General features: G+C 36.0%; 2 protein-coding genes and 1 long non-coding RNA gene across 5 annotated transcripts; all 3 read right to left on the reverse strand.

Annotated features, from left to right (window-relative positions):
• Positions 1–54: 54 nt before the first annotated feature.
• On the reverse strand, positions 55–3123 carry LOC133836647 (uncharacterized). Its single transcript, XM_062267241.1, has 4 exons — positions 2710–3123; positions 2516–2601; positions 693–819; positions 55–593 (listed from the first exon to the last, which is right to left on the reverse strand). Exons 1-4 carry the CDS (start codon positions 2798–2800, stop codon positions 262–264), a joined length of 636 nt encoding a protein of 211 aa, XP_062123225.1. The 5' UTR covers positions 2801–3123; the 3' UTR covers positions 55–261.
• A 2078-nt stretch (positions 3124–5201) lies between these two features.
• LOC133838014 (mitogen-activated protein kinase kinase kinase 7-like) lies at positions 5202–7597 on the reverse strand. 3 transcript variants are annotated; one of them, XM_062268945.1, is made up of 8 exons: positions 7409–7597; positions 7012–7335; positions 6775–6951; positions 6569–6707; positions 5945–6510; positions 5713–5889; positions 5516–5654; positions 5202–5464 (listed from the first exon to the last, which is right to left on the reverse strand). In XM_062268945.1, exons 1-5 carry the CDS (start codon positions 7460–7462, stop codon positions 6362–6364), a joined length of 843 nt encoding a protein of 280 aa, XP_062124929.1. In that variant the 5' UTR covers positions 7463–7597; the 3' UTR covers positions 5202–5464; positions 5516–5654; positions 5713–5889; positions 5945–6361. The 3 variants fall into 3 exon arrangements, with proteins under 3 accessions (XP_062124929.1, XP_062124923.1, XP_062124936.1); XM_062268939.1 differs by having other exon boundaries at positions 5202–5654; XM_062268952.1 differs by lacking the exons at positions 6569–6707; positions 6775–6951; positions 7012–7335; positions 7409–7597 and having other exon boundaries at positions 5945–6305.
• A 195-nt stretch (positions 7598–7792) lies between these two features.
• LOC133838090 (uncharacterized) lies at positions 7793–10196 on the reverse strand. Its single transcript, XR_009893911.1, has 7 exons — positions 9590–10196; positions 9355–9530; positions 9142–9280; positions 8918–9105; positions 8537–8857; positions 8117–8477; positions 7793–8063 (listed from the first exon to the last, which is right to left on the reverse strand). It is a non-coding gene; the product is annotated as an uncharacterized LOC133838090 (long non-coding RNA).
• Positions 10197–10232: the final 36 nt, after the last annotated feature.

Below are 10232 nucleotides of genomic sequence, written 5' to 3' on the forward strand. Positions count from 1 at the left end.
GGTATCTGTGCATTTGTGCTTTGTATCTGTGCTTGCTACTTACATGTCTAGGACTTTTTTTTTGGGTGGCTTTGGAGGGTTGTTTTATTCGTTTTAGTTTTTTTTTGTTCCTCTTTGGGAATTGGTGTGATGGCTTCTCGATGTTGTACAAACCAACGATGTCGTTCAATGGGCACTCGAATATTTACAAAGTAAACGATAAACGTTAAAGGTAACTCAACCTAAATGCAACCAGCGTATTTTCACCTCCACTGCCCCGCTTCAGCAGCCCAACAGTGGCCCTGTCAGCAGCTGTTGCAATACAAACATTCCGGCGATTGCTGTGTATGTTGTCAACGTTACAGCATCAGCCCCATTGCAATTGTTCTTGTTGCAAATGTCACAAAAGAACTCATCCGCCGGTGATACATCCTGTCCATCGTCATGTCCATAGCCCTTGCGTCGTTGCTGCTGCTGTTGATCCCGCTCTGGACGCCGTTGCTCGCGATTCCCGTCCTTGGGTATGCTCAGCTTGTGGCGTAGAATTTCGCAAGCATCCGAATCGGCTGTGTCCAGTTGACAAAAGCGTGCTGTGACCAACTTATGGGTATGAGCTATAATCGTTAGTAAAGGGTTGGGGTTTGGAGGGGGAAAAGCAATATTGATATTTTAAAGCATATGTGATTTGTACAACTTGGTTTGCCACTACTTACGATCACGAGCAACAACCTTTTGACAATTCATTATCGGTTCCTTGTTGGCTCCGTTGTTAAAGAATGCCACTTTGTTCAAATCAAACAGCCAGGTGTCCAGTGATTTCATTTGATGCAGCGTGCAGTTCTAATCGAGAATTCCATTTAGAAGTATTTTTCGAATTTTCATCGCATACAATGTATAATGATTAATCAACCAACTGTAATTGTCCACGCGTCCCCCCTTTATCGTTCAATGCGAATGCACTGTAATTGCACTCATAATTGTATTTGCAGTGAACTGATTTTATCTTATCAATGTCTTGTTTCAAGCAGTGCAAGCAACATTATCGCCTCCGTCACTATTATCGCTATCGTTATCGCTTCTGTTATCGATCTTGCGGCGACCTTGCCTAAAGCAATGCATTGGCCGAAAATCATAGTCAACTACACAAAGTCTACTTGGCTGGCTTAAATCTTAATTTACGGGTAAATATAAATAAAAGTTGCTGAATCAGATGTTGAGCACACAATCTCTACAAAGTTTTAATTATACAAACTTTGTAGAGTATCGTTAATCAATTAAGGTTTTGTCCGAAGAACTTTTTTTGCAGTGAAGTTTTATAGTTGCTGTTTCTTGATGTAAACATAAAAAATTTATGAAATGTGTTCAAAAGAAAATTGAAATAACATCTGTTTATTTAATTTTAAAATGGTTTATTTGGTTAGAAAATTTGGGCTTGGTAATTTCTTTAAACAAAAATATTTAATTAGGCACTTGCTCATTTTATTGTTAAATAAATAATCTTTAAACATTAATAATCTGAAATGTTTTTCTGATATTGCAAAATAATAATAATAATAAATACAAATATTTTTGTTAGAAGCTTGAGCAATGAAAAAATTATATTTATTAGCGAAAATCCTATTCATAGTAAACCAAAATTCTTGATGGCAAATTAGTCTTGAGAATCCTTTAAAATTGTGATATAAAAAACTGTCTCTGCCTTTTAGAATAAACATATTCTGATGCCAACAAATTGAAATGTAAAAAGTTTGCATACTTGATTATTTTAAACTTTCAAACAATTTCAAATTAGTTGTTGATTAGTCAATTAAGGTGAAGACTAAGCAATTAATTATATTATATTTTAAAACAATCTCCACGCAATTGTTGATTAATCAATTAATGTGAAAACTTTTCTTCCATTTTTACAAAACAGAGTAGCGATAAAAATGAGAATTTATGGTTAAACTTTAACTAATGGCATTCGAAGTAAGTGAACGAATTTTGTGAAAAAGAAAAATAAAAAGTCGAGAAAATACAAGAAGCTTTTCCAAGCTGTCATGTGGCTAAGATTTACGTTCATAGACTTGTGCGGAAGTAAAGTATTTTTGGGGCCACACACTGCAATGGAGAGATGCCAACGCATTCACTTAACGGTCACGATAGACGACGACAATAGCGACAACGTTGCACGTTTCCGCTTTACGAATCCGAATCCGCATCCGTTTCCGTTTTACTTTCATTTTCATTTTGGCGTTCGTACTTGTTTTTTGTTACTTTTTTTTTTCTTATGGCTGCGTCGGCGGCTTTTCAAGAATTTATGTGCTATGTAGTTTTCAGTTAGTATGTCTTAGAAACTTGGCAAGCAGCTGCCTTGGAAACTTGGCTGGCACTTTGATTAAGGTCAACTACTGCTGATTGGCAAAAGGTTAACCAGAATGCCAGAGTTTTTCGCTAACTATGTTGGATTGGAGTTCCAGCGCTCAACAACAAATCGCGAGCTGATTAATCAGAATCTCGACGGATGAATGATGATGAATTAGTAGTCAACACTTACCACTGACTCAATGCTTGAATTGGACTTGAGATCAGCGCAGCTGGGATTGTCGCTGGAATCGCAAACATAGCATTTTATGGCTGCGCCTGTGAAGTAGATGATGGTGATGATGATGATGCGTTTTTAGTTGCAATCCTTCACATACTTTACGTATTCAAGAAATAATCAAATGATAACACATAAACAACACACACCCATTGATATACAGCTAATGAGCTGTAATAGCAGCAAAATAGATGACGCCCTCATCAGACACAGATGGTTAAACATATTCACACTTGGCATTTTCTTCCGCTCTTCAATTTATTTATTTTATTTATTTTTTTTTTTGAAACACACGCGACTTTTGCGATGTCTTCGAGTTGACTTTGATTGTTTGCCAAAATTTGTAGGGAGAACAATTTTGAAAAATATTACGTTATATTGACAGCGAACTGCGTGTTAAGCGAACACGTTCTGGCGCTAGCGTTGGCCAACTGCAAACTGTTTAAGGAATTCGGAATTGTGCTGTTGCTGCCACACGAAATCCCCACCAAAAAAACAGAAAGAGAACAAAGCTACTATCGAGTATACCCGACGTCTTTCTATGCGATTCAGCTCAAGGCACTGCAAGCACTGAATAGCTCACTTATAAGCCTAAGGGTAGAATCAGAAGAGATCAAAAATATATTATTGTAAATACATAATTATGTAATTTTTAGACTGACGTGATAACCCTTGGGGTATCAGCAAAAAACATATAGTTGAGACGTATGCTTATAAAATAAATCAATTGCATTTGTATATATATAGCGTACAAGTATATAGCATTTTTCTTTATTTTCATGTTAATTTTTTTTTTGAAAACTATAAAACTGGTTGTCATGAAGCAATCATACCCTACTAATCATTGTGAAGCGGGTATTAAAAGGGACCAAAATAACGACGTCATTGGCACAACACGAACGCAGGATGAGACGAGTTCAAGCCGAGTGGAAATGCCGAACGTTGTGGCATGTGGGTGCGGCGCTCTCTCGCTCTCTCTCTCTTTCTCTCTGTCAGTGTCGCTTTTCATTGCTTCTCGCTCGCGCAGTTCGTCTGTCTCTGTCTGTTATTGCCTGTGGTCCTTTGGTTGCCTGTGCGCTGCGTGGGTGCCTCGGTTGCTTGCGCTCGAGTGGCTATGACAGTAATAACCTCTTGGCTCCCAACATAGCTGCAAGTCACAAGCAACGAAAACGACGGCGACAGCAGTAGCAGAAAACGAAAAACGACAAAAAAAAAGCGAAAATAGAAAATAAAAAATTGAAAATAGAGACGCAACAAAAAAAAAAATGGAATCAAATTATTCAAATTGCCAAATGCATTCTCCAACCAGGCTAAACACAATTGTTTTGGTTTTTTAAGCATTTGCTGCTCTTGAGGATAATCTCTTGCATGCCAAAACTCTCAGCTAGATGCTAGAGTTTCATTATGTATGCATTCTCTGGAGAACACAATGGCCGCCAGAGGATGCTGTAGATGAAACGTTCAGACCCCGGAGGGGCAATAACAAAGCGCCAACAATTAGTGGCGCCCAAGAGCGTTAAGTCCATCCGTTGGCCTCGTGCACGTACTCGACGATGACTACATAGTGGGTGCTTATTTATCGCAGTTTCCCTCATTTCTTTTCCTCCTCCTCCTCCTCCTCCTCCTCGTTTTCTCCACCCATCCACCCTGGGCGCATATGCAACTGGCAACCATTTCAATTTGTCATAAACAATGCGTCTACTGATTGGTATAGGTCACGGCCCTGGCCCAAAGACACAAAAACCAAAAAACAAAAATAAAACAGAAAGAAGTGAAAATATTTTTCAAAGCAAAACAATAAATTGCATGGAATAAAAGCGACTCAGCGTCAAGTGCTGGCTAATGGGGTAACTTGTTTTTGCCAAGCGTAGGAGTAAAAACAGAGGAAGTGAAATGGTGGCATTTAGGATTTTTATTGATATTGCATTGCAAAAGCATTGCGCACTTACGACTTCCAGTTGTCGGTTGTCCAAAGCACGGAACCCATATTGTCCTGGTTGGCAGTAATCCTAATCCTTTGGCTGCCTGTGGTGCCGACCAATTCACTGGTCTCTCTTTGGCGATTTGGTGCTTTCTATTTGAGCAATCCTAAAAGTATGCTACGCATTAAATCACAGTTGGTCAATTTCTTATTCTATTGCGTGACGAGGAGACATTTAAGTTGGCCAAGTTCTACTATATGTATTTGGCACTTGTGGACGACGCTGTCGGTGGCGTTGATGTCATAATTCTTTTAGCTGTGAGTGCCAAGTGGACTTTGAGCATGACATGGTCTGCATTTTGGCCTACAGGACATAATTAAATATGTTAACGCACACTTCCGTTTCCGGTTGACAAAGGTCAGCGTCGTAAATAAGTCGCTGCACATGAATTATGCTCACCAACTTTGTGTGTGTAAGCAGTCGACCATAAACTATTCGCTGCCAGAGTTCTGGTGTAAGAATTGTTTGCTGAAAGTCTACCCGTAGTTTATTGTTATTGCGTATACGCACCGTTGTACGAAGCAAGCTAGCATTGGCTTTTTGGTTGACATAAGTAAAACAGTAATTTATTATACCAAAGTGCTTGAAACTCAACACATTTAGGAACCTTGAAGATGTAAACGCATGAAACTAAAAAAATATTAAACACCAAATGATAATTGTAATGTAAGAAACGTAATTTATTATTCTTCACCATTCTTTTGATCAGTTTCTCTCTCAGGAATCTCAATTCTCAGTGATTTAGACCGATATAATAAAAGGGGATACTTGGAAAATATCGCAGGATCCATTTGCAATAAAAGCGACAGAGTTTTCGGAGTCGGTCGGTCATTTGGATCACGATACCAACAGTGTTTAATAATGCTTTTGATGTGCCACGAATCGGGATAACAATCAATTTTATTAATATACAGTGAAACACCTAAAGCGAAAGGAAATTAAATCGATGCTGATTATTTTTAAGTTGTCTTACCATTTTTGATCATTTCTTCGATAGCCAACGAATTCGTTACTTTGTCGTCGTCAAATGGTTTCTTTCTTACTAATATTTGCCAGCATATAATGCCAAAAATAAAAACATTCGTCTTCATTGCGCATACTCCAAGGTAATCCTAATTGAATTAAAATAATCTCAATTTTATTTAGAAAGATGTTGAAAGGTATACATACAAGTGCATTTGGATCTTCGCCCTGGTCAATGGCGCTCATTAGTTTGGGATATACGGCAGCTCTTTTAATTAAACCATAATTTCCGATTTTTAATGTTTTATATTTGTTACAAAGCAACAAATTTTGTGTTCTTAGAGCTGAATGTAGCATGTCTTTGCTATGCAAGTAGTCCATACCCTATAAGTAATTTGAAATGGTTTATTCAACTCACATTGGATACAAGTTTACAAACCTTGGCACATTGCATCATCCAATTTAGTTTGCCAACATAACTAATTTCGTGTTTCGATCGATACAAAAAATCATGGAGGGTTCCACAGTCTGCATACTGAATCAGCATACATATTCTATTGTCGTGTGTCTTACAGACATCATAAAATGTTACAATATTTTTGTGGCACAGACCTTTTAGTTCACCACCGAGATCGAGGATATGTTTTTCTATGTCTATCTTTGAAATAACATCTTGTATTATTTTTGCTGCAACGCATTTGCTGTAACTTTCAGTTCGCCAACGAGCTTTGTAGACGTCACAATAGCTTCCATGTTCGATCTGTTGTTGAAATACAATATCATTAATAAATGTTCCACATGATTACATTTGCTTACCATTTCTACTAATTCTATATCGTCAAAGCGAAAGCCTATATCATTTTTTGCTATCAACATTAATATCACAAATCACTTCCTTCATACTCGGCCTCAGCTCAGGATCTTGATCCCAGCACTCTTCAATACTTTGTTTGATTAAATGCGAATTTGCAAATTTCATTATGTCATTTACATTCGGACGCACACCTGAAAAAAATGTCAATTAAAAAAAAAAAAATTCCAAGGGATATTCGACTAGTTGTACCTTCTGAAACTTTCTTTTGAATTGCCAATGGATGCATGTCCTTTAAGTCCTCGAAAGGCTTCTTCCGTGACATGACTTCCCAGAAAATAATCCCAAAGCTAAAAACGTCACACTTTTCCGTGTATTTCCCATTTGCGTCCTATGTGAATAAAATAATCGAAATGGAATACTAGCGACATATATATTTAAATAATAAATATACTAACCATAAGTTCTGGGGCCATGTATCGAATGGTTCCTATGAATTCCGTATTAATCGTAGTAAGTTGTTTCACTGTCCCAAAATCGCATATCTTCAATGTTCGATATTTATCGAAAAGCAACAAGTTCTGAGTTTTAAGATCCCGGTGTACTGTATTATTACTATGTAAATAATCCATTCCCTAAAGAGAAAGAAAATCGAATTCAATAACTACAAAAAATATTTAAGATTTTAAGCTTACCTTGGCACATTGCTTCATCCAGTTTATCTTGTCAAGGTAGCTGACGTCGTTATCTGAGCAATGCAAGAAATTGTAGAGTGATCCACAATCTGCAAATTCCAAAAGCATACAAATGCTATTGTCGGGATCTTTTGCGACTCCATATAGCGTGACAATGTTCCTATGATTAAACTGTTTTAGATTCCGAATTTCGGCCAAAACCTCTGTCTCCTTAATTCTTTTTCCCGTTTCTGTATCTGAAGTGTTTTCTTGAATTATTTTTACTGCAATACTCTTAGTTTGCCAAATTGCTTTGTGAATAACACCATAACTGCCACTGCCAATCTATGGGAGAAATTTAAAAATTAATACAATATGTAATGCATTTATGAATGAATTAAATTCTTTTGTTTTTTACCTTTTTCCCCAAATGAATACCGCTGTAGCTCACGTTAATATCTACGTTGTCCATTATTGAATACCACAAACTGACTAAAGTTTTTAATCTACTTTTGCTTCTTTCTTGTCGATTTGTTTATTACGTTGATAAGAAATTCTTATCGATAAACTTAACACTGTTGTATATACATTTGCGGATGTTTAGGTTTTTTTTGTATTATTCATATATGCAATTTCCGTTAATTGTAGAGAAGAAATCACATTGTATATATCTTTTTTGAGTGTTTGGAATTGGCTTTATTTATTGTTGTCTCAGAAAAATCCCGCTGATAGACAGAGCAGACATATGTATGCATACATGTTAGATATTGTATTAGAATGCCTCATTCTGCCTATATTTCTCAGCTCTCAACACTTTTATTTATGTTTACTATAAGTAAGGCTTTTCGTTTGTTGCAAACTAAAATCTGCATCGCAAATATTTGTCAATGGTTCAATACGGTGGACTAGATCAGGGAACATGGTAAAGACTCTGGGATCGAAGTGAAGCAGAACAGACAATTTATTGATCGTAGGGCGATTTTCTGGATTTCTCGAGAAGCACATATGAATTATGTATTTGATGTGATCCGAATCCTCATAAATAGGGAAGACATCCAGGTTAGGTCGACCACCTGAATTTGATGAATATTAAAAGGATGGATATTAAAAGATAAATTTTTCTCACCATTAATAATAAAGTTAGAGATATCTGATGGATTGATGTCATTGAAGGGTTTCCTTCTACACATTACTTCCCAGAATATAATTCCAAAGCTAAAAACATCACTTTTTTCCGTATGCATATGTGTTTCCTACATAAATGGAATAAATAAAAATAAAAATATTGTATAAGTCTACTTATACTTATGTAGATAAACTTCTGGAGCCGTATAATGAACTGGGCCAATAAACGTATCATTTAAATGAAGTCGCTTCACTGCAATAAAATCCCCGATTTTCAATGTACGATATTCATCGAAAAGCATCAAGTTCTTTGATTTCAGGTCTCGGTGACTTATTCCTATGCTAAGCAGATGTTCCATACCCTGTAAGGAAGTGGCGAACATATACAATCACTGGATAAATCCAGATAATAATAACATACCTTGACAAATTGAAGCATCCAATTTAGCTTTACAATATAAGAAATTTTGATTTCCGTATGATGTAAACAATTATGAAGTGATCCACAGTCTGCAAGCTCAAAAAGCAAGCAAATTCTGTTGTCGTGCGTTTTTGAGATGTCATATAATGTTACAATATTTTCATGCTTTAAGTTCTTTAGATAGTAGATTATGCTGAGGGTACTTTGTTCATATTTGAAATCCGGAATGCAACTTCTATTAATATGCGCAGCAACATCTTTGTATTGGCCTTCGGTATACCAAGTTGCTTTGTAGACATCGCTATATTTACCGCTGGCAACCTACGTGAGAATAAAATCTCTCATGTAATTAGTTTACTTGGAATGATTGTTCACTCTTACCATTTTTCCTAACTCTAAGTCATCGAAGTTTACATTACAGTAAACTATACGATTTATTTTTAAAATACCAATCAGCTCTTTCATACACGGCCTAATTTGAGGATCTTCTTTCTAGCACTCTTCAATAGTTAGTTTGAAGAGATCCGACCCCTCATAGGTTTTTGCATCATTTATATTTGGCCGTAGACCTAGAATAAAAGATAGTTAGATAGATTGTATTGTACCTTCTACAATTTTCTTTTGAATTGCCAATGGATGCATGTCTTTTAAGTCCTCGAAAGGCTTCTTCCGAGACATGACTTCCCAAAATATAATCCCAAAGCTAAAAACGTCACACTTCTCTGTATATTTCCCATTTGCGTCCTATATAAATAAAATAATCACAATGTAGTACTAGCAACATATGTATAGTATATTAAAATACAAAATATAATTACAACAAGTTCTGGGGCCATGTATCGAATGGTGCCAATGAATTCCGTATTAATCGTAGTAAGTTGTTTTACTGTTCCAAAATCCCTATTTTTAATGTTTGATACTTATCGAAAAGCAACAAGTTCTGAGTTTTAAGATCCCGGTGGACTGTATTATTACTATGTAAATAATCCATTCCCTAAAGAGAAAGCAAATCGAATTCAATAACTAAAGAAATATTTAAGATTTTATGTTTACCTTGGCACATTGCTTCATCCAGTTTATCTTGTCAACGTAGCTGACGTCGTTATCCGAACAATGCAAAAAATTGTAGAGTGATCCACAATCTGCAAACTCAAAAATCATACAAATGCTATTGTCGGGATCTTTTGCGACTCCATATAGCGTGACAATGTTCCTATGATTAAACTGTTTAAGATTCCGAATTTCGTTCAAAACATTCCTCTCCTTATTGATAATTTCTGTTTCGGAATCTTGATTGTTGTCTTGAATTATTTTCACTGCAATTTTCTTTTGTTGGTCACTAGCTTGCCAAATTGCTTTGTGAACCACTCCATAGCTGCCACATCCAATCTAAAATATATTTATTTATTGATTTGTACGTAAGAGAAAGATATTATTCTCTTCTTACTCTTTTCCCCAATTTTATCTTACTGTAGCTCTCGTTAATATCCACGTTGTCCATAGTTGACTGACACAAGCTGACTAAAAGTTTTTAATCTATTTTTGACGGTTTGTTGACGAATTGCTTATCACAAAGATAAGAAATTCTTATCGATATCTGGCAATAAAGTTGTAATCGATGTTTGATAAGTTTGAGTATATGTAGGTTCCTTAGAAATCATAATTTCATTCGGATTAGACAAAATTAGGATATTAT

Source organism: Drosophila sulfurigaster, chromosome 2L (genome assembly GCF_023558435.1).
Source record: "Drosophila sulfurigaster albostrigata strain 15112-1811.04 chromosome 2L, ASM2355843v2, whole genome shotgun sequence".
In the NCBI taxonomy this organism is placed as follows: Eukaryota; Metazoa; Arthropoda; class Insecta; order Diptera; family Drosophilidae; genus Drosophila; species Drosophila sulfurigaster.